The sequence below is a fragment of the Rhinoderma darwinii genome, chromosome 11 (assembly GCF_050947455.1).
Source record: "Rhinoderma darwinii isolate aRhiDar2 chromosome 11, aRhiDar2.hap1, whole genome shotgun sequence".
Taxonomy (NCBI): Eukaryota; Metazoa; Chordata; class Amphibia; order Anura; family Rhinodermatidae; genus Rhinoderma; species Rhinoderma darwinii.
Window position 1 is genome coordinate 38,563,132 of NC_134697.1, and position 24,746 is coordinate 38,587,877.

At 39.5% G+C, this 24,746-nt stretch overlaps 1 protein-coding gene across 2 annotated transcripts; it reads right to left on the bottom strand.

Annotated features, from left to right (window-relative positions):
* Positions 1–257: 257 nt before the first annotated feature.
* On the bottom strand, positions 258–24,438 carry STYK1 (serine/threonine/tyrosine kinase 1). 2 transcript variants are annotated; one of them, XM_075842425.1, is made up of 10 exons: positions 24,358–24,438; positions 22,157–22,255; positions 21,372–21,500; positions 18,366–18,605; positions 16,100–16,281; positions 13,319–13,402; positions 11,253–11,461; positions 6,552–6,592; positions 5,342–5,438; positions 258–3,764 (listed from the first exon to the last, which is right to left on the bottom strand). In XM_075842425.1, the coding sequence occupies exons 2-10, from the start codon at positions 22,224–22,226 to the stop codon at positions 3,560–3,562; spliced, it is 1,257 nt and encodes a 418-aa protein (XP_075698540.1). In that variant the 5' UTR covers positions 22,227–22,255; positions 24,358–24,438; the 3' UTR covers positions 258–3,559. The 2 variants fall into 2 exon arrangements, with proteins under 2 accessions (XP_075698540.1, XP_075698539.1); XM_075842424.1 differs by having other exon boundaries at positions 18,366–18,608.
* Positions 24,439–24,746: the final 308 nt, after the last annotated feature.

The following is a 24,746-nucleotide window of genomic DNA, read 5'->3' on the forward strand; positions in this document are numbered from 1 at the left end:
GACATACGCAGCACTTAGAGCTTAGCTGAGCTCCTATAACGTTATGCACTCGAATGCATTGCATTCTGGAAGAGGTAGCTATTCTTGTGACAGATTAATATACAGTGCCTGGTATGAGGATAACGCTTCCCAGAATTTCTATAGCAAGTTACATACAGACAAGGAATAAGTCAGCCAAAGGTTATCCAAACCTGAATTTTAATGTAACAAAGCAAGAAGAATTAATGATAAAACTAGGAATAAAAAAACTGTAAACCTTATCAAACAAAAATATTTTATTAAATATTTAACATGTTTACATATATGAGAAGGTGCAAGTTTCTTCTGCGCATGTTCAGTCAACATGTGCATTGACCTGAGATTAATCTTAACGCTATAAACATTTTTCTACAAATTTTGCTAATTATCTGTATAACGTAGGGCATTAACAAGCCTGATGACAACAATTGCCCCTCATAACAAAAATGGAGGTATCTTTGTTGTAACATTTTTCATTTGTTTTATTATAACAATATATGTACAGTATATGTATCCTGAGAGGTTCTTAATAATAAGAATTGCTACTTCCTCCCTGAATTCTTTATCATGCTCTTTCCTGAATTCACTGTTTGTTTGTTACGAGACAACCCGTCACCTTGCCTGGAGGGATAGAAAGGACTTAGCCAACATTCACGAAAATATAGCCTACGCATTCTTGAGGAACCAATGACATCTTACCTTTTTTTTATGACTGGATGGCACCGGATCCTCAAGGATAATTAAAGAGTATATCCACGGTATATGTGCAGACACTGAGTTTAAAGATTGAAAGTGAATGTCCACCTTTGAACACTGTATCGTTTTTAGGGAAAGAAAGTCAGTGCTGATTAATTTTACAATATATTTTTTGGGGGGTCTGATATAAATTTTTGTGATACAGAGCTCCAGATACACTGTAAAGCCATGCAATGAAATTATAACATTTTGGCTGCCTACAACTACAACTAGGGGGAGCTTTTAAACTTATTTATTATTGGGTTTAACCCTATCATGACTGGGGGTGTTTGGGCTTTCATGCGTAGAGCAAAATGTCCCTTTTTGGAATGCTGCATTCTAAAGTTGAATATTTTTTTATTTTATTTTTTAGTTTCTTAGTCTACCCCAAATGGTTTATTTATTTTTTTGCAGTATACATGGGACGTTCTTATTATCTAAAATTGGAGCAGATATCAATAAATTTTGTAGGTTTTTTTTAGAGAGCAATGTTCAAAAACAGGAGATAGTGCAAGATAGTTTGTTCAATGAATAATATTTACCACAAAAATAAATCCTCTAATTGCCCGGGAACATAGCAATTTCAAATATGTGCAACGTATGACGTCGATATAGCGCCGAGAACAAAAACCCTATTTTTGCTTTAAATGTATCTCCCTCCCTTAGCTTTAGATGCAGCATCTGTACATAGATAATACTTTTATTAAAAGAGAAAAAGCAGATAGGGACGGGGTAGAACAGACTAAATTGGTGGCCTGGAATAATTATTTTATGTTTGCCGCAAAGTACATTCTGCCTGACAGGAACGTAGTAATGCCTAAGCACCTTACCCCATGGAAAATGTGTTAGTATCGCACAGAATGTCTAAAATTGGTCCGTCTGGGTTTGGAGAAGTGTGCACATTTTTTTTAACTTTCTTAATATTTTTTTCTCATTTTATAAATTTTTATTTATTCTATTTATTTATGAATAATTATTTTTTTTACTATAAGGACACAGGTTAGCAGGGAACACATTATTTATGTTCCCTGCTGTTCCTATATACAGATCACTGATAATAGTGATCTAATGCTAACAGCCCATTAGATTATTGTTTCTAGTGCTCTGTATAGCCAGAGATTAAGAGAAGATGCAGATCGCATCTTCTCAGCATGCCTCCAAGCCCCCTCTGCACAGGGAATCCCTGTGAGGTCATCAGTAATGTCACAGGGTTACCTAGCAATAACCCGAATGCAGAAGCGACAGCTTCTTCATTCAGGAACACAGCGCTTAATATGAGCGCTGTGTTTAGGGTTTTTGTGACAGGGAACTAACAGCCAGATCCTGTCGATGGCACTGAGTGTAGGAGCGCGCAGTGTCATCAAACTTAGCAAGTAAATTAAAAAAGGCTTCTGGCACAGGGACTAGTCCATTAGCTCGTTCATTTACAAGGTATCGGCGGAAAGGTGTTAATGGAAGGGTATACAAGTTGTAACTCAGGAGCTGTACAAAATACACACTGTATTTACATTTAAAGGTACTCAACTTTTTATGTTCTATATGCAAATTGTAAAATTCTGATCAAAGCTGGACATTTGCTTTAAGCCAATGGCAAGTTTAGCAAATTACTTTTATCAAAACTGTCTATTAGAAAAACTGGCCTCGTTGCCCATTAAAACCAATCAGAGCACAGCTTTCATTGTTGAAAGCAGTTTACGGAATGAAAACTAAGTTCTGATTGGTTGCTATGGGGCACAGAGACCAGTTTTTCTATTAGACAAATATGATGAAAGAGGCCCTATGTATGATGATCTGCCAGCTGGTGGCCAGCTTTAGCAACATATTCCTGATGGTCCAGGAGGCAATTTGGCCATTTTGTGTAAGTCATAAAAGGTAGCCATTTCCATTCCCTTTTTTTTCCCCAACACAGGACTGAATGAAGAAGGGAGGGCTCCTGGCTTGGTAGACGACCCACCCTACTTTACCCGCACGGTATATGTTTTTTACTGGATGCCTCTGTTTTGTAGAATAGATGACTACACTCATCAGTACAGTTAAAAAAGTATGCCAACACATATCTTCCAACGTATGCCAAAATGACACTCCCTATGAGTATGTTTGGTGTATGCGCCAGGAGCTTTCCATGTGTATACGCTGAACATACACTGCAGTGTGAATAGAGCGCTACCTGGTCCCTGCCATCCTAGAGATTCATGAGGGTCTTCATACAGGCTATTCCTTCATCATGGTTGTGTGCTCAGGTCCTGAGTGGTTGCCATGAGCTGCAAGGGAACCTGTACGGGAAATTACTCTCTGTGCACGGCTCACTCCTGCTAAAACGTAATGTACAGACATGCTAAAGAAGACGCCTGTATGAAGACCGCATGGATCTCTAGAATGGCTGGGGACCAAGTAAGCATAACTTTGATGATACGTTGGCGCCTTCATTCTAGGCAAAAGGGGTATTCTTAGCTTCAAGTAAGAGAAAAAAAACAGAGAAAAATGTAAACCAAATAAGGAATATAGATGAGAAATGTGACAGCAGAGCTGGATGCCAGTTGTCAATTGGTATCGATATCCTCGAACAAAAGATGGTGTTTTGTGACTTCTTCACTGTCAGTGGGACCATTGGCAAGCTATAGAAAATGTTAATGTAACATTCCTATGATCAGTTCATTGTCCTATATTTGTCTCTCATGGTTTTGACCTCTAATGAGACAAATGAACCCTTCATTTAAAAAGGAGTCTTTCATGGTCTCCATAAATAAACTCTATAAGTCAATAATATCAGTCTGGGTAACTGAAACAATCTTCCAAGATTTTGTTGTTAAAGGACAGTATAATCAGTCTCCATTTTTACAGCTTCTGTCCCTGCCACTCCCTCGTACAGCTCTGGTACTATCAGCTCAGGGATCTGCAACACCGTCTTGTCATTAGAAGATTTCTTCCCAGCTTCTAGTCTTTTTCGCAGTTCTGGAAGTGAAATCCGGTCCACTGCCTTCCATGTCCAGCATGGCTTCATAATATTGTATCTGTAAACAGAGATTTATTGTATGTAAGTATATGGTAATATTTTAAATAGATAGTTTCAAAGTTCTATGAAACAACTTTGGTCAACCTTTGACCATTGTTCAGTGAATGTAGATGAATAGATATAATCTGGGAGCATTATTTGTCATTATATATGATTACTGGACAGTGCCACTTGTAAAAATTACACCTCACAAAATCAGTTCTGGACAGACACTGCAAAAAACAGGTGTAAGCCCTGTTCACATCATATATAGCGTGTACATCGGGTAAGCTCCGAAAACATATCCATAGGGCTCTATTGTCAGCTGGAGGCCAAAAGAGTGTCCTTTGAGTGTTAGACCTTCCAATAGCCTGTCATGACGTATCCAATAATTGGATACCATTATGGTCTATGTGTGATGGTTTAGTTGAACGGATGCCTAATAGAGTCATCCGTATCCCAAAGGACTATAATTGTATCTGTTTAAAGGATAAGTCATGAGCTCTCATGACCCATGTTCACGGCGTATTCATATAATGGATACCATCAAAGTCTATAGTGATAAAAGCTACTTTATGGCATCCATCACTGCCTATGTTTAACAAATACATCAGAAGTTTTTTCCCGACGTATATATGTTAAAAGTGGGCAAAAAAGTGACGTGTACAAAGCCATAAATGGAGACGTTTGTTTCCAAAATAGCAATATCATAAAAGTTAATGGGCTATGAGGACTACACACAGGTTTTTAGTCACTTGACTTTTTTCTATAGAGTAATAGTATAGTCACCTAACACTACTTAAATGTGAAAAGTACAGTATGTATGATTTTTCTAGCAAATCACTCAGTCATAGTATTTCTACTGTATATTATGCCATTATTATGTGATCTGTATGGGTCTAACCTCTAAAACCCACAATGATCTTGTGAACAAAGGGGCATCAATCTTTTCGACTTTTACCATACACACATCCGCCTCACATCCAACTCTATAAAGCACCGTACTGGGATGTACTCTCCGATGTTGCTTATCTAGACCGGTTCTCACTGGCAATATGCCATTAATCATATTATGTGAAACTCCTATGTACATATGTCTGTAAAGTTTTGTTCTAATGTGCGTTTACTTTGCTGTAAACATATTTACTCTGCTACATTTATTCATTGGTGACTTTATATTGTGGCATAGACCTTAAGGGGTGGCGAACAGCTGTTTAAACGGGCCGCGGTGTTTGGGGGAGCGCTGCAGCCTTTTCATTTTTTACATCAGTTTCTTACTCGATCATACTTGCACGCACCGTTGCTTTGGTAGCAGCTGTGCGTGGTATTGCAGCATTGTCCCATTCATTTGAACAGTATAGGGTACAGGATGGGCCTATAGCAGTCTATGAGCCCCCTATTATGTATTCATACAACAATGATCCATAATATGACCATATGCATGAGGTCTATTGCAGGTTAGCATAAACAACATCAGAGAGTGCATTCATATACAGGGGTAAATGGATGTGGATATTAAAAATAAACTAACACACATTCATATAGCATGGCTCCCAAGATGAAAGCGACAGATAATAATAACAGCTTATTCCTTACAAATGCTGCTTGCAGTTGGAGGGTCTCTTCATAATGTTTCCACGTTGTAAGTGCTGCAAGATATTAGAGGGAGGAACCTCGGGGTACGGAGGAGCACCTAGAACATCGAAAACGACTGTTTAGTCTATAGAGTTATTTATACATGACTATTGTCAATTACTGTTATATTACTGAATATATGGACTTGTAGGAAATGGAGTAACAACACTTTATAAACAACAATTTACAACATTCTAAAATTAAAATCTCCATAAAATGAAAAGTTTTTTTTCTCCATTCATGTCTAAAATTACATTTAGAATTTTGCTAGTTTCTTGTTACCAATGAGACGTACACTGTGCAAGCTCAAATGATAACTACACGGTGAAATCTGAGCTGTAATGTCACATGTTTGACAGCAGGGCGGAGCTAAACTGCTGTCAGTTTCCAATGGCCACTAAAAGAAATTTGAAAGTAGTAGATGTATGAATAGTCTCCTATTGTAGGGATATAATGTTCAGTATAGGGACCCCCTGTATGAAGTCGCCTTGTTGTGGCAGGTGGGCTCGCATAATTTGATCAAACTGAGCACTAAGAACTTCACTTTTATAAACATATCAATTATGGCAGTAATGCAAACAAAAAAATAAAAATGCATAATAAATATAAAGTATATATATATATCTTAGCGCCTTGTCGCATATAAGTCACAGCAGACTGGCACCTGCATATTAATTTTATGTTTCGGCAGGAACTGACTTTTTTGTTTGTAGGTATATGAATAGAGGAAAAAAAAAACTGGAAATGCAAAAAAGTGAATTTTTTTTTAGGTAGATTTAAACTGTGTAAATTGCTAAAGTGGAATTATACATTTGCAAATACGGTATCCTCTGCAAATTAGTCAAAATTGGTAACATTTACATTTATACTATAAAAATATTTTTATAAAATTGAGTCATTGCTACAATCACTAATAAACGACATATGATGGTGTTTGGCACCATTCACACGAGCGTATTTTTCATCAGTATTAAATCTGTATTTATTAGCGTATAACACAGGGCCAATGTTAATCTATGGGCTATACACATGGGAACAGAAATACACACGTCTTTTACAAAGGCAGCATGCTCTACAGATTCACTACAGATGCTATCCATATGTTATCCGTAATGCATCAGTACTCTCTACAGTAAGAAAATAAAACCATGAAGCGACGAGCCATCCTTACCCAATGTAATCATCTCATAAAGCAGAATTCCAAAGGACCATCTGAAGAAAATGTAAAGATATTATTATAGAATAATAGTGCAGTATGTATAGAATTAGGGGAAAATGTGAACAAAACTATTAATTTAGTCAAACTGAAGTTGCGCATTAACTTTCTGATCTTGTTTTCTGAAAGTCACCTACAGCTGCACAAACTTTTTTTTCTGCATTTACTAGTACAAACTCCAAATTTTACCCACATTGCATGTCCGGACTGTCTAATATTGTAAAACATGATTTTTTTTTTAACCTTTTGATTTATTAATCCAAGATTGCAGCATTAAGCGATATACCATATTCTAGGGCTAGAGCTAGATGGCTACTTGTGCCATGTTGTGTCTGGCCCAAAACACATATTACATGATTGTTGTGACTTATGAAGTTGTGGCTTTTGTGTAGTTTAACTCACAGGGCAATGTATGTTGAACTGATGATACTTTTGTCCAGATGAGCCCAGGCCCTTTTGTGGTCATGTGATATAATTAGGTGACCACGTCCTCCACTGCACGTTTCTATGCATGCTCTGATCGCATTATCAGTGATCTGCACATGCAGCAGCTGAGGTTATGGCCGATGTGGTCATGTGATTATGTCACTTTACCACGAAGGGCCTGACACCATCCCGAAGACTTGAATGGTCGTATTATTTACACACAGCCGTAGAGTAAGTGATAATTGTGATATTCTAAATGAGAGCATATTATCTATATTAGCGAGAAACGTATATTTTTGATATGTGTTAACTTAAATCTTTTTATAGTCGCAGACAACCTGTTTAAGGGGAATGGTGAGTCCTTCAATAGTGAACCTCATTTTTGCTGAAAGGGAAAAGGTAATTAATTACCTGTACAATTACAATATTAAAGGGAGTCTGTCATCAGATTTTAGCCTCCCAAATGACTGACACCGCTAGTTAGCGATAGAGTTAGTGGTAGAGTAAAGCAATAGAAACACACCAGCCTTAAACATCTTAGTGTTTCCATACGGGTAAAAAATAAGTTTTATTTTGCCGTGTGCCGCATGCAAATTAGCTTTTTAGGGTCCGCCCAGTGGGCCCCTCTAACGCATCTTTAGAACTGAAGAGACGCATTCTAATTATAGTGGTCATCATTCTGAATGAGCAAGAGTTCTGCATATGCTGCTATATCATCCATTCTTAATAAAGTTTAATCTTTTCTCTGACAGAGGAGTTTGCATTAGAAAGTGAATGAAAGAATATATAACCCCAATCATCCCCGTATATGCCAGACATCACCCCTGTATATAACCCCCATCATCCTTGTATATACCTACCAGCGATCATCCCTGTATATACCAGCCATCATCCCTGTATATAACCCCTATCATCCCTGTATAAACCAGCCATCATACCTGTATATAACCCTCATCGTCCCTGTATATTCCAGCTATCATCCCTTTATATAACTCCTATCATGCCTGTATGTACCAGCCTGGCTAGTATATACAGGTAAGATGGGGGTTATAAACAGGGATGATTGCTGGTGTATACAGGGACGATGGGGTTTATATACAGGGATGATGGCTGGTATTTAAAGATATGTTGAAGGTTAATGCAGGGATGATGGCTGGACTACCCATTATCCCTGTATATAACAACTATGTTCCCTGAATATACCATCCATCATCCCTTCTTTATAACCTCCATCATCCCTGTATATACCAGCCAGGCTGATATATACAGGGATGATGGGGGTTATATACAGGGATGATGGCTGCTATATACAGAGGGGATGGGGTTATATACAGGGATGATGATTGTTATATACATGGATGATGGCCGGTCCAGCCATGATCACTGTATATAACCACCAACATCCCTGTATATACCAGCCATCATCCCCGTACAAAACTCCCATCATTCCTATATATACCAGCCATCATCTCTGTAAATAACCACCATCATCCCTGTATATACCAGCCATCATCCCTGTATATAACCCCATCATCCCTCTATATAACCCCATCATCCCTTTATATATCAGCCATCATCCCTGTATATAACCCCATTATCCCTGTATATAACAACCATCATCCCTGTATATAACAACCATCATCCCTGTATATACCATTCTTCATCCCTGTGTATAACCTTCATCATCCCTGTATATACCATCCAGGCTGGTATATACAGGGATGATGGGGGTTATATACAGGGATGATGGCTGGTATATACAGGGGTGATGCATTTATATACAGGGTTGATGGGGTTATATACAGGGATGATGACTGGTATATACAGGGATGATGTGGTTGTATACAGGGATGATGGGGGTTATATACATGGATGATGGCTGGTCCAGTCATGCTCGCTGTATATAACCACTATAATTCCTGTATATACCATCCTTCATTGCCGTATATAACTCCCATCATCCCTGTATATACCAGCCATCATCTCTGTATATAACCGTCATCCCTGTATATACTAGCTATCATCCCCGTTTATAATCCCCATCATCCCTGTATATACCAGCCTGGCTGATATATACAGGGTTGATGGGGTTATATACAGGGATACAACCCCCATCATCCTTCTATCCATCCATCAATCCATTTATTGGCGAGAGCTGCTTACCCTCTCCTCACACACATTCTTCTTACGTTGTTCTGCTCCTCACTGGCAGGCAGCGTTGGAGGTGTGCTCCAGCAGACGTGCCTAGCGCGTGGCACGTCTGCTAGATTGAAGAGTATTTTGGCAGTGTCCATGGCGGGGACAGTGGGTGTGGCGGTTATGGCGAGGATGACGGTCATGGTGGGGGTGGAGGCAGTTATGGTGGGCCCCACCATCTCAGGGGGCCCGGGGCCACCACCCTCTGCCCCCCACTAGCTACACCACTGGAATGATGGCTTTGCTTGTATGACGATGATGAAGACAAGCAAAGGTGGAAAGCAAATTTGCACAAGGCGCGTTGCAGAATAAAACATATTTTTTTTACACTGATGCAAAATCTAAGCTATTCGACACTAATATGTTTCAACTGCTTTGCCCTATTGCTAACTTGCGGTGTTAAAATCTGATGACCGACTCCCTTTAAAAAAAAATTATATCCCGTGCTGGGAAAGGCCAAACCCCAACATACGGCATGATGGTAATTTGTAAGTCCAGAATGAGTAAATGTTATTCATGTTAGTCATGTTCTTTCTTATAAACTGTACACAATGTTATCTTTAAGATCATGAATCTTCTTCCTGCTAAATATATTTTCTTACGTTATCGAATGTCATGTTAATGTTGTGCATGTCAACAAGAAATGTCAGTGCACATCAAAAACTTGCTGTACAGATGCAGCAAAGTTTAACTTGACTCTGATAACTTGCTGCAGCTCAATTTCACACAACAAAAGCCATTGAAAAGTCATTGAAAAAGCCAAGTTATAGTTTCTTGCCACAGTGTATTTAACAAGTCAAGAGTCTCGATTGTTACAACTGTGTGTTACCACTTGGCATGGGTACATCCCAAATGGGTGGTATTTAACTGTCAGCGTCAGGTGAAGTATAATTGTTAGGGTATGTTCACACGTAGTCAACAAAAACGTCTGAAAATCCAGAGCTGTTTTCAAGGGAAAACAGACCCTGCTTTTCAGACGTTTTTTTACCAACTCGCATTTTTCGCGACGTTTTCACGCCGTTTTCGCGGCGTTTTTTACGTCCGTTTTTGGAGCTGTTTTCATTGGAGTCTATGAGAAAACAGCTCCAAAAACGTTCAAAGAAGTGTCCTGCACTTCTTTTGACGAGGCTGTATTTTTACGCGTCGTCGTTTGACAGCTGTCAAACGACGACGCGTAAATAACAGGTCGTCTGCACAGTACGTCGGCAAACCCATTCAAATGAATGGGCAGATGTTTGCCGACGTATTGTAGCCCTATTTTCAGACGTAAAACGAGGCATAATACGCCTCGTTTACGTCTGAAATTTGGCCGTGTGAACATACCCTTATAAAGACATCTGAAAACTGTTGATAACTTTAAGGGTATGTTCACACACAAACTCAAAAACGTCTCAAAATACGGAGCTGTTTTCAAGGTAAAACAGCTCTTGATTTTCACACGTTTTTTATGCCACTCGCTATTTTCGTGCCGTTTTTTACAGCCTTTTTTTTAGCTGTTTTCAATAGTCTTTGAAAAATGGCTCCAAAAATGTCCCAAGAAGTGACCAGCACTTCTATTTCGCGGCCGTTTTTTTACGTAAAAAAATGGCCGGTCGGAACAGAATGCCATTTTTCCATTGAAATCAATGAGCAGATGTTTGGAGGCGTTCTGCTTCCAATTTTTCGTCCGTTTTTCGGGCATTTACTGTGAACATACCCTAAACCAAAATAATCAAATTACCTATTAAAAGGATTATCTCTCTTCCAATTGGGGCATACGGAGACAGAGACGGACCCCTTCTATTTGCCGGACAGAGGGCTGCTAAGAAAGTGCGTCTCTTGCTATGGCAGACAGAAAGTGTCCATGTATTACATGGTCATGCATTCATTTGAAGCCGCAGCCTATCCCAACAATAATAGCTGACTTGGCGCAGGTTTTTGAAGCTTGACTTGCAACGATCAATTCATCACTAGATTAATTTCAATTAAAAAGTGGTTGTCTAGAATGGATAACCTCTTTAACTTATAAAGTAGGGCACATTCAGGTGAACTCACACATCAGATTTCTCTGTAATAGACAGGCGAAGGAGACGTTCAGGAGACATCCATTTCATTGGTGCAGGGCGTCGAATAGGAAAATTCCCTCTTAAATGCATATCACACGCTCCACCCAGCCCAGTCAGTTTTGTGGTGAAATTGTTCTGGATGAGAACATTGCGGGCTGCGACATCTCCATGCACTAGATTCCGTTCATGTAGAAACTCCTGTGACAGAAAGCAAGATAGATTAGTGACAGCAGAGTATCCATGACATTTACCTTGTATAATAAAGGGGAAATTACTGAACCCTTTTTACATAAACCTAGCGATATACAAAGCAATCTACGAAGTAAATTATGGCACTGTACATGGTATTTTTAGAGAATTCCTAGTCATCATGAAGACAAGGAGATTTCCCAACGTGTATGAAAACTTGCAATTCATCCATTTCTATTCTCACAGAGTCCTGTGTACTGTAGTCTGGGAATCAGATGACTCCACCATTTATGACATCTTTAGAACCATTAGAAATGCAATATCTACTGGTCTTCATGGAAATTGAGTTAACTATTAGGCTGGATTCACACGAGCATATTCGGTCCGTAAAGGACGGAACGTATTTCGGCCGCAAGTCCCGGACCGAACACACTGCAGGGAGCCGGGCTCCTAACATCATAGTTATGTACGACGCTAGGAGTCCCTGCCTCTCCGTGGTACTACTGTCCTGTACTGAAAACATGATTACAGTACGGGACAGTTGTCCGGCAGCGAGGCAGGGACTCCTAGCGTCGTACATAACTATGATGCTAGGAGCCGGCACCCTGTAGTGTGTTCGGTCCGGGACTTGCGGCCGAAATACGTTCCGTCCTTTACGGACCGAACATGCTCGTGTGAATCCAGCCTTATGTATTGCCTCTGTTGTAATGCTCAATATAAATTTGAGTCATGTTGGTGAGATTGCAGGATGAAAATCATCAGCTAATGTGTGCAGTAATCTCACAATTACACTAGACCATAGAGATACAATATGACTTGTAACCATGCCGTGCTGTACATGGACGCACCACCAGAATGGAAGCTGCACATTACGTTGTACAGCTGTGTCCACACTTACCTTTGCTTGAATTTGGTTAAGGACTCATTTTTTTATGAAACCAATTCAACATAATATCGCGACATGCTAGCAAAACCCTTGACAGGCTGAAGTTCACAACGCAAAGACACACATAGCATAGACATCTTGTGACAGATAATGTTGTTGTTTTTTTCAAGGTTGATCATCTCGGGCCACACCTTTTCGGATGTGTTGAGATAAGGACACATTTGCAGTTTTCCACTCTGGCTCATGGGGGGGGGGGGGCGGACCTAAGCGGGGGACTCCTCTCTGACATCCATATCCTCTATTAAGGCATACCTGATGAGACGACTCATTTAAGGCTAACCCATGATGGAAGCCCCTCTCTACTCATGACAGACAACCTCCAAAAGATGTGCTCAGAACTGTAGGTTCAAAGTGAATGGGAGACAAACAATCAACAGAATAAGTGGATATTTTCAGTGTGTAGGAATGGAGTTAGTTCATAGCAAAAGTCACTGCTTACAATTGCTCACTTGGCCTAAAAATCAAAGCAATTTGATTGATTACTACGGTCTGCAACACTGCATTTTACTTTTTTAGAAATCTCTCTGCCCATTTTTACATTCTAGTTCAGGAAGAGGTAAATGTGCACATGTTGTTGGTGCCATAGTGCCATGGTGTACTAATGGGACATTAATGATCATTTGCTATGGGGACAAACACAGTTTTATATAAAAGAATGAAGCTTGATACTCTGTTCATACTGAGGTTTACGTTGTATTAGATCTGGTTTTTATTGCCCCTGATGGACAGAACAGCACAGTCTGTTGCACTATTCTACGTAGGAAAAAGGTTAACTTTACAAATCGTGTCATAAGTCAGTGGCATGTCATACTCATCATTGATCATTTAAAAATGGAAATCATGACGCCAGTGTGAACAAAGCCTCACAAAGCATGCAAATACGTAAAAAAAAAACAATCCGGGTTTTTAGTCATATATACCAGAGCTGACAGGATCTGTAGTGCTATTGTGTAAACTTGGCACTCAGTGATGTCATAAAGTATTCCATCCATGGACACGAAATCCTGTTAAATAAAATGATACAGTTTAGATTACATTAATAGTAGATATCTTAAGTCACTAAAAAAGTTTATTGTCCAATTGTTTGTTGTGTCAAAGTATAACAGTGATCTGAGCAAAGAAGGGACTTTCCTTGTTCAACCAGTTATTCAAATAATCCTTGAACGTTGAAAAAAAGACGCACAGGTCTAATCTGATCTGTGTTTATTTAAAGAAAGACTCTAGGCAAAACCTATACTCTGTTATACCCAGTGCAGGGCTTAAGGGGGCGGAGCATGACACAAGGATTCAAACAAAAACAGACCCTGCACAGTGTATCAGTTTCGCCCAGAGCGTTCGTTTAAAAGGAATGTATCATTAGAAAATGATATATATATTTTTTATATTTGGTTCTGTTTTTTATGTGATCATTAAATCTTGGAATATTCCAGTTCTGACACTGGCCACTAGGGCAAACACAATAGTCTGAAGCTTCCTGTTTTTTGCAACTGACTTTCCGTTCAGAACAGGTAGCATGCTACTTATCTCCTCAGCAGATTTTTTTCCTGCAATACAGGCACAAATTTGCATGGACATTTTCTGTGGCACGTGAACAGGGTTGTGGAATCTGCCCTGAAATTTGAAGTCCGACACATGTGAACAGGGCTTTACAGACAGTCAGAAAGGTGGAGGACTCTGCTAATCAACTACATGGCAAAGTAAGTACTATCATTTCTATAATATACTATCATTTTCTAATTTCTCACTGGAGGTACACTTTAAATCGAATAAATAAAACTAAAATAATATACGGTTTACCCTGATGAAAAATATTTTTTAAATATTGTTCAGACATTTCATCAGTGCAGTATTGCAGCAGGGGCCTCCACCAATTCCAATAACAAGTAAGTCCTCATGCTGGCTCATTATGGAGAGATATCCATGAATTGACTCCCTTACTCTCCATTGAAATTATTGATGAACTATGGTTGCCTCCACTTATGAAAGCTAACCTCTACACTGAGTATAAAGACCAAGATTGTCTCAATCTAGGCATCAGTTCAAGTCCAAGCTGCCATATTCCCACATATATGATTGACATATAGTATAAGACTGATTTTGGGAATCCCATTTTATAAATAAATTCCATATTGCCAATCCCAGCAAAGAAGAATAGTATGTCTGGAATAACTTGATTGTAGTAGCAGATGTTATTTTACATTTTTTTTTACTTGAGTGGATAACTGAATAATTTTTTTGGAACGCTCTTTAGAAGTGATAACACAGTTAACTGATGTAAAAAAACAGTTATGTCAATGCCAGCATTGTACTTACAATAGACACAGGGCATACAACAGCCATGGGGCCTAAGGTGGGAGCTAGCCTGGCCCTGTACTGCTTTCCCTGCTTGCTGTGACACTGTCATAGCTGCTACTTGCCACTACTATGAGGGGGAGCTCACAGATACATATTTATATAGCTCCCGTTAAGTTCAATATTAGCTGTATAATTCCATAAGCTGTTAGCTCCCCCTAGTGGTGGCTGCATGCAGCCAGAACTATATAAGTTCTCATATAATATGATTTATAATGTATAATATTTATAATATTATTTACATATTATTTATATATATATATATATATATATATATATATATATATATATATATATATAATTAATTAAACAACACGGAAATTTGGACCTAAAAAGGAATGATTAAATTAATAAAGACAAAGTATATTAGGTGAAGCTGCGCCCATTCTAAGTTTTCTATGCTGCCCTATAATTTTTGTGTAGGCTCCTGGTCATTGTCAAGTCCTAGTAGTATTGTAAAGCCCTAAGAAATAGGTCTTCTTTGATCCCTTCACCTTTTTCTACACGTTTTCTAACTCTTTTATTATTTTATTTTGTAACCAATAGTGGACAAGTGATAGTTGTAACCTATTTAGTTTTAATGGTTTACAGCTGATTTGCACATTTTATTTTACTAGGTTATAAATAAAGAAGACCCAATGGAGCATTGCATTAAGAAACTGAAATCAAACATGGTATAGAATAGACTAACCATACATTGTTTCATATTCTCTTGCATTTATAGAAACTGGTAAATCAGTGCCCCTAGTGGTCATTATACATTATGCAGCAGTTGAGTGGAGTTGCTATACAATACTCCAGTTTTGTAAAGTGAAGTGAGCTGTATGTAGAATCCTTGATTAAAATAAAAAATTTTATCTTTATATTCTTGTATAAAACATAACTAGATTTACTTTAACTGCATCGACTTTGTCCTCATTGTTCAATTTCTTTGAAGTTTTTTATTAAATTGAGCAAAGCCAGAAAACCAATACAGGTTGGCGAACTTGGCACCTGAATAAATAGTAATATATCTTTTTTTTTTATTACAGGAATCGGTTTATATAGACATATAAAACTCAGAATGAGTTGGATGCTTCTAGATAAATGTTTGATGTTATGTTTCAAAGAAGCAAATGGGGATATATTCTCTATGAAAGGTCTTTAAAAGCTTAGAATGAAATATAGAAATAACTCTACATGGTAACTAAATTAAAAATTAATTCTAAATTCAACATCTTATAAAAGTGCTACAGTCAGATCCGAAAGTTATACACGAAGCCATACTCAAGTATTACAATCATATATAAATCCTCCTAACCATGTATTACATGGAAATGCTATTAATATTAATCTTTGCTTTTACTCACTCTTCGACAGTCCCAGAGAAATTGTAAGAGTAACCCGGGCTCCACACACTCCAGCACCATGCGAAATGGCTTTGTTTCAGTGCAGCACCCAACAATCTCCACCAAATGAGGGTGTGAGCCCAACCCTGCTTGAAAAGCTGCCCTCTGCAGGAAATCACGCACCTCATAGGGCTCAGCAGTTCCTTCAGTAGAAAAGGTAAAGAAAAACGAAAAGAAATTAAGATATAAAAATGTTAACAAAAATATATAATGCTAGCTACAGTAAGAAAATGCCAGCTTCGCATTATTACTTAAATATCTATAAATATTTATCAATATTACATGTCAATTCTTGGAAAATCCAAATCCATATCCAAACAATATACCTTTTATTTAACTCCTTAAAGTGAATGTCCACCCTTGAAGACTATTTCATTTTTTTGCAACCTAAATAGGTCCAAGATTCTGTCCTAATGAATTTCATATTATATTTGATGTTGAAGTGCCGGTTTTCTGAGACACATTCAAATCCCCTGCATGGGCAAAACGCTAAATTAAAATATTCAGAGGAGTTAAAGGGGCTTTCCAGCCAGTAAAAATGTATGGCCTATCCTGAGGATAGACCATCAATAGCTGATGGGTCGGGGTCCGACTCCCGGGACCCCCACCAATCAGCTATTTTGAAGGGGGTGCAGCGCTCATACAAATGCTGCTTACCCTTGATTTCTATTTGCTCACTGTGAATCTTAGACACGCATGTAGCGGCGATTCACAGGTATTACAGCCTTTTCATTCATTCACTTCAATGGAAGAAAAAAGCTGTAATACCTATGAATTGCTGCTACATGTGTGTAGACGATTCACAGTAAACAAGTAGAAATGAAGGGGAAGCAGTGCTCGTACGAGTACTGCAACCCCTTCAGGCTAGCTGATCGGTGGGGGTCCTGGGAGTCGGACCCTGACCATTTAGCTATTGATGGCCTATCCTGAGGATAGATCATCAATTTTTACTTGCTGGAAAACCCCTTTAACTGAATGCTGTTATACATTAAACTCAATAAGACAGTATGCAGTAAGCTCTTGAGCTCCCTCTAGTGGAGACTACAGGCAGCCAGAAAGTTATTCATTCAAATTTATGTCTGTGCAGTGGATTTGGAGCTTAATTAGAAAAAACTGAGCTCCGGCCCTGTATAAACATATATTAAGAAATTAAACAAACAACATTGAGCCTAAAATGACATGATTTTTAAAAGTGGGCATTCACTTTTATGCAGACACCAACAAAGGCAAATTTAGCCTCCTAAGAACAAATAGTTATTTTTTTCTTATTCCTTTTCCCTCATTATTCCGAGATACAATTTCATTTTTTATTTTTTTATTTCACTGTTCACAAAACAAGTTGTAAATGTATAAAGCTTAGTGCTAGAATGTGGTCTAGTGCTTCGATCAAAAAGTGCATCACAGTACTGCATGTAAAAGCCACATATATGTCTTTTACATGTTGAAATCCCTGCTTTTCTCAATGGGGAGACTAGCTCCTGTTGTGAATGTCCACAATTTATTACCATGTTCATTTTAGGTCCAAAGCTCTGTGTGTGAACCACCACTAGAAGAAGTTTAAGAGCTTACTGCGCACTGTTATTATTAAACTGAATGTAGGAATAGTATGCAGTAAGCTCCTTAGCGACCCCTAGTGGTGGCACAGTTCTATCATTTAACTCTCTGGCTATGCAAGGACAAAATGTTGTTCAAGGAAGGACATTTACTTTAAATGTGTAATCCCTGAAATAATATAAAGTGGAATAAATAAAATCCTATTCATGTAACATTTTACCATGTAAAAAATTTAACATCTATACCTTAATAAAAAAAAAAATACTAAATGTCAATGAGGCCTTATAAGGTTTGTCTGTAATAAATCTACATGCAGGCTAGGTATATATGTTTTATACTACAGTTGACTATAAAACCTTAAAAACGGGTGCTGCTGTTTGAACCTCAAGTCACTTTATAAACTTGTTGGAAGAGATGAGATTTTAGGGTGTGTTTCAAGGTTTTGAGAGTGCTAGGTGGCAGCAGACTTACTTCATATTTGGATGGTGGGGCATTGCAGCTACCAAAATTGTCAAACCTAAAACTGCATGAATTGTCCTCCACACCCAATATCTTGTGTTCATCATCCATGTACAGCAAATATATGTCACTTATATCAAATAAAGTTTTGCTATATACATAAACATATATATACACTATATGCTGTTATAAATTGGTAAACCTGTCGTCCTACCTTTCAGTTGTTTAACAACAATTTCTCTGTCTTTCCTTCCATCTTTATCTCTCAACTCCGTCCTGTAGACTGGGCCAAACCTTCCTTCACGTATTAGCTGGAATGGTATACTGATCCTCTCACTAGGGATTTCAAGAGCCACAAGACTGGGATCTCGTGATCTCAACACGTCGTCTACTGATAGCTCTTCAAGATTGATCCCTGAGTTCACACCTCTGTAGTTCTCCTGAGGGTAATGCTCTGCTGCAAATAAACATTCAAAGAGAATGGAGTATAATGGAATACAATTTCTACTATATTTTTTAAAAAACACACACCATATACTAGAATAACAGGTATGTCAATTTAAAGAGGATGTGCGGTTTAAAAAAAAAAATTTCAAGCACCCTAATAGGCAAGAGAATTAATAGAGAGGGATCCCTCATTCAAGCCTTCATCCATTATCCTGAGAAAATTATCCTGAGAAAAGACTGGTAACAGTTTGTCTCTGGGGGACACGGCTAATCCATGATTTTATGGGCACCATGTAAGAACTCACATGACCTGTGGTGGCATTGTAGTGTAATTGATCACTTGATGCCAGGATTCCCCACCGATTATAGTTGATCCCTGGGGCACCCAGTAGCGGGAGCTGTATTTAGTTTATTTCTGAGAGACCCATCTAACCAAAAGTGATTGCAAAAAGTGGAAAACTCCCTTATTTTATGCACAATTTTACTGTCTAAAGTTTCAGGAAAATTCAGTTTTCTTGTACCAAAACTGCAACAAAAACACTTACAATTTTTTTTTTGTAAAAAACAACAACATGTACTTGAAAATACTGCCTTATGTGACATGTTCTGATCTGAAAAGTATATTTCTAATTTGGAGGTACTGCAACCACTTGAGAAATAAACTCCAATAGCCTATATTATTTTTTAGCACCTCTACTCTCTAGTTTGTGTTAAACCAGTTACCAGTGAATCAATAATAATCCCACCCATTCTTTGTTTGCCCCAGTGAAATTAAAGTGTTTACCATTCATCCATTCATATAATCTGTTCAGTGCAAAGAACAGATTATATGAAAGAAGGGTTTTGTACTAATGAAAGTATAGGAAGGATAAGAGTAACCATTGCTGGTGTATATATTTACAATGTTATTGTATGTATGTATGTATGTATGTATGTATGTATGTATGTATGTATGTATGTATGTATGTATGTGCAGTATATATTATATATGTATTATGACTACACAATTCTGTCCTAATGTTTCTAAATATTTTTATCATGAAGATAATATCATGATCTAGAAATGTAGTAGAGCAGAACTTATAATTCAGCTTGTTATTTCATTTGTATTGTGACCTTTTGTACATTGAGCCATTTGCAGGAAGCTGTAGGGACACGCATGGAGTTCCCGCATAATACACTACTCCATGTGCTGCCATATGATGCTCCATGTGAGGCTGTATTTCGGAGATATTTTCCCCTAGATGCATGCAATGATTCTAGGGAAGAATACATCGGTAATGCTATTTTTTATTGAACATGGGACTCATTCTTTTCTACTCGATTCATCAAGAAATCTGGTAGTAAAACATCCATATGTCTCACTATGTCTTAGTATATGGAAAATGTTAAGCATACCGGGGTACAATAAGGCCCCATACACTGCTGTGTGTGCTGTATTACGGCTCCATACAAAATCGGATCTAACTACATACTGTTTGAACTCAATAATAAAACAGTACTCAGTAAATTCCTAACCTCCCGTTAGTGGCGGCTGCAGGCTGGCGGCGTGTTATCTCTTAATTGATATCTATGCAGGGGATTTGGAGCTCTGTGTGAAAAAATTGAGCTCTAAGCCCAATTATTCAGCACAGAATTTTTAACCTCTTTGGGAACCCACACCAGTAGCAAATTTGTTGCGGGTTACCCGCAGCAAAATCTGTTACTTGCAGATTTTGATGCAAATTTTACATCTGTAACACAACGTGTAAACTGCAGATTTAAAAATCCTCAGCATGATCTGATGTCTGTGCAGAAAATGTGGACAGCGTGTGGATGAGTTACAATCTCCTCCTCATGGCTGGGATTGTAATCTGCTGCGGAATATCTGCACAGAAAGTTCGCAGCATTTCCATTTTATGTGCAGGGGACTTTATATTAAAGATAAAAAACGAATGGTGTTCAATTTAGTTTAGGAATTGATGCCGTTCTCATCATGTATATTTCAGTTGTTCAGAGTTGGAAGGTGGAAATAATCGACAGCAGTTGAAGGGACATAGTGCTACTTTAACTGCTGTCGAAAACATGTCTGCTTCCTTCCAAAAAGAGAGCCACATTAAATATACAAAAGTTGTGTGTGGTATCGCAGCTCAGCTGCATTAACTTCAAAAGAGTTTAGCTGCAATACCAGACACAACCCTTGGACAGATGTGATGCTATTTCTGGAAAACGCAGCCATGTTTTTCTTATCCTGCTCAACCTCTTTAAAGGGGACCACAAACTATAGTTTAAAGGGGTTATGTGGGGACGGAAAAAGTATTAGCGCATGTCCTCACTGCAGTATGTGAGTACACTGCTAATATATAATCCGGTCCCCCGTTGCGCTGATTATGATATTATTATCGATTTTTACAGCACTGCCGGAGGACCGGATGTCTAGTGGCACAGTCTGACTTCATGACGACACTACTCGCCAGCATGTGACCGGTCCCGCTGTACGCTGTGTGACCGGTCCCGCTGTACGCTATGTAATCGCTGTAACAGTAGTACAGTGAGTACATAGAGTACAGCGGGGGCCAGTCACATGATGACGAGTCGTGTCGTCATGAAGTTAGACTGTGCCACAGAACTTTCAGTCCCTTGGCAGCACTGTAAAAATCTATTAAAATATCATAATCAGAGCGACGGGGACCGGAATCTATATTAGCAGTGTACTCACATACTGCAGTGAGTACACTGCTAATAATTTAACGTCCACACATAACCCCTTTAATTGTTTAAGCAGGTTAATTACCTTGGGTTGTCCTTTTGTTCAGTTTCAGCCCTCGAAATCGAAGCCAGAGAATAATGGCAAGCAAAATTAAAGTTATTCCTACGAGGAAGACAGGGACCACGATCACCTCATACTGGTACGTCTGGACAACTACCACAGAAACATAAGAAGTTGAATAAAATTAATTTTGTATACCATATACTGTACAAGGGTATTCTCGTCTATCAATCAGTACTAGTTGGCAGTTTAGATACCATCAGCTACTTGCCCGCTTGACATTTCCCCCTGAGGTAACACTTATACTTCATCTCTAAACCAGTGTTTCTCTGATCGAGAAACTACCAAAGAAGTTTCAACCAACTATCCCCCAAAGCTCTGATCATAAATAACTTAAAGTGTTCCTCCAATGTAAATTTCCCCTCCCAATCTGAGATTTGGCGTAGAAAGCCACTAGTGTACTCTGGGCGGCACAGTTGCCGAGACAACCATATGATGCCCAGCGAGTATCGTGCATGGGTCCATTTCATTAGAATAGGACCCGTGTACCATACTTGCTTAGCATGTTAGAATTGCAAGTACCATTTCCTTTGGCTGTTGTAGAGGAACTGTGAATTAGTGACCTCATAACAGAGACAGCATTAGTGCCTCCATAACAGTGCTAGCGGCAGTGCGCCCATAACAGATTCCGCCACAGAAGAACTCTAAATTCTTCAATTCTTCAGCTCTGCTTTGTCCTTTATGTGACAACTGAAGTTGGTGTAATGTTAATTTAATATGCAATAACTGAACAACTGGATTTTACTTACTGCAAAGTTGATCAGTGCTTGCGCAGTCCAGTAGGGTACGTGCAGGTGGTCTGACATGTTGGTCGTCCATTGTTAAATACTTGGGTTACTTCGTACAGTCTGTGTAGGAAAGCATAAATTATAGGTTAAAAAAGACTTATTAAAAATACAGAATTGTTTGACTGTTTTTTTTTTTTTTGTTATAACCTGAACCATTAGATCAGATTTACTTGCAATATGTTTTTCAAGTATACTGTAAATTTACAATAATCGCAGAATAATAAGTTAATAGAAACAGGACTTGACCCCAGTTTGTACCTTTTAGCATTAACATGTATTCCCTTCCCAAATGTGTTTTGCATTGAAGTGGCTGTCAAAAAATATATAATATTAAATAGGCTGTGGAGTTACAACTAGGCATGGTAGACTTGTACATATATCTGTGAGCTTGCACCATACTTGATGCACTTGAAGAAGTGAAAGGCTATCCATAGCTTCAGATAATCCAGTATTGTGAAACATGAGCAGGATAATAAAATAATTGCACTATAAATTGGCTCCCTTAGGGCTCATTCAGACGAGAGTATATGTAGTGCGTGGGACGGCCATTAAAACAACAGTTGTCACACGGACTCATGTACTTCAAATAGGCTGTTCACACGAATGTCGGTTCAACGGAGTGTGTGAAGTGTCTGTGAAAAAATAGGACATGTCCTATTTTCCTGCGTGACACGCATCTCTCCATAGACTCTAGTCTACGGGGGATATGTGACAACGCGCCCCGCACGGGTGCACCTCGGATGTGAAAAACTGCAGTTTTTCACGTCCGAGGTTAGCTATGCTTGTCTCAATGTAGCCTAACGCTAAAAAGCTGGTAAATTATTTTTATGTTTATTTTTAGGATAAGACCTATTTATAAGTCATTTTATGAGGCAACTTTTACTGTAATTAAGGTGCTAAATTGTTAAGAAGTGCCACATATTCAGGATGTTGTAATTGTTAGACTCCTTTCAAGTAATCTCTGACTAGTGTAATGCTCACACAAAGCGTATCTGCTATAGTGAGACAGGTATCCATACCTCCCAACGTTTGAATTCAGAAAAAAAGGGTCATTTTAAGCCATGTCCCCTAACCACGCCCAACATCCCGCATAAACACATCAAATCACTGCCAGATCCTTCTTCAAATAACAAGCGCACATTCTCACTGCGGATCTCTAGACTGTCTGGATATCACAGATATTATATTTCAGGTTATATCGTCTTTGTGTTACTTTTCCTATCTTGTGTATAACATTTGCTCATCACGGTGGCAGCTGCAGGACAAACCAAAAGGCTGAGAACAATGAAAATCAAGAGGGAGACCCTGTGGTGGATGACTTTTCAATTGACAGGTAGCAGAGTTACATGATGGGGATTTTTTTTCCAGTTGTGTAACTCTGCTACCGGTCAATGGAAAAATCATCCACATGAGCCCCCTTGTAGATTGCTCCACACACAGCCCCCCTGTACATAGCGCCAGACACAGCCCCCCCTGTAGATAGCTCCAACTCACAGCCCCCCCTGTAGATAGCTCCACACACAGCCCCCCCTGTAGATAGCTCCACACACAGCCGCCCTATAGATAGCTCCATACACAGCCCCCTGTATATAGCTCCGCACACAGCCCCCTGTAGATAGCTCCAGACACAGCCCCCATGTAGATAGCTCCAGACACAGCTCCCTGTAGATAGCTCCAGACACAGCCCCCATGTAGATAGCTCCAGACACAGCCCCCCTGTAGATTGCTCCACACATAGCCCCCCTGTAGATTGCTCCACACACATCCCCCCTGTAGATAGCTCCACACACAGCCCCCCCCCTGTAGATAGCTCCACACAGAGCACCCCTGTAGATAGCTCCACACACGGGCCCCCTGTATATAGCGCCACACACAGCCTCCTTTTGTACATAGTGCCACACAAGCCCCCTCCCCCTTGTACATAGTGCCACACAACCCCCCTCCCCCTTGTACATAGTGCCACACAACCCCCCTCCCCCTTGTACATAGTGCCACACAACCCCCCTCCCCCTTGTACATATTGCCACACAACCCCCCTCCCCGTTATACATAGGGCCACACAACCCCCTTATACTTTGTGCCACAATGCTGCCAGAGCGGAGAGCGGTAGAGGTAGCCGGCCCTACTGCTGCCACTCTCCGCTCTGCTTTGATGTCACTCACCGTCAGAAGAAGGCAGGAGTCTTGCAGCGGCATTCTCACTGGTGTCGATGCCGGCCAGGGAGTGGACCAGTCCAGTCACCTGACCTGTCAACCGACCGGTGAGGTCAGATGACAGGTCAGGTGACTGGACTGGTCCACTCCCGGGTAGGCATCGATCCCAGTCAGAACACCGCCGCAAGACTCCTGCCTTCTTCTGATGCTGATCGCTGCTGCAGACGTCTGGCATGCAGGGCGCCTGTCAGCAGCGATCAGCTGTTTTGATACAGCCGCAGCGCCCAGCGGGACATTTTGCAGACTGCCCGGGACGGCGGGACAGTGGTGAGAAACCGGGACTGTTCCGCCGGATCTGGGACCGTTGGGATGTATGCAGGTACCCAGTGTGTACACAG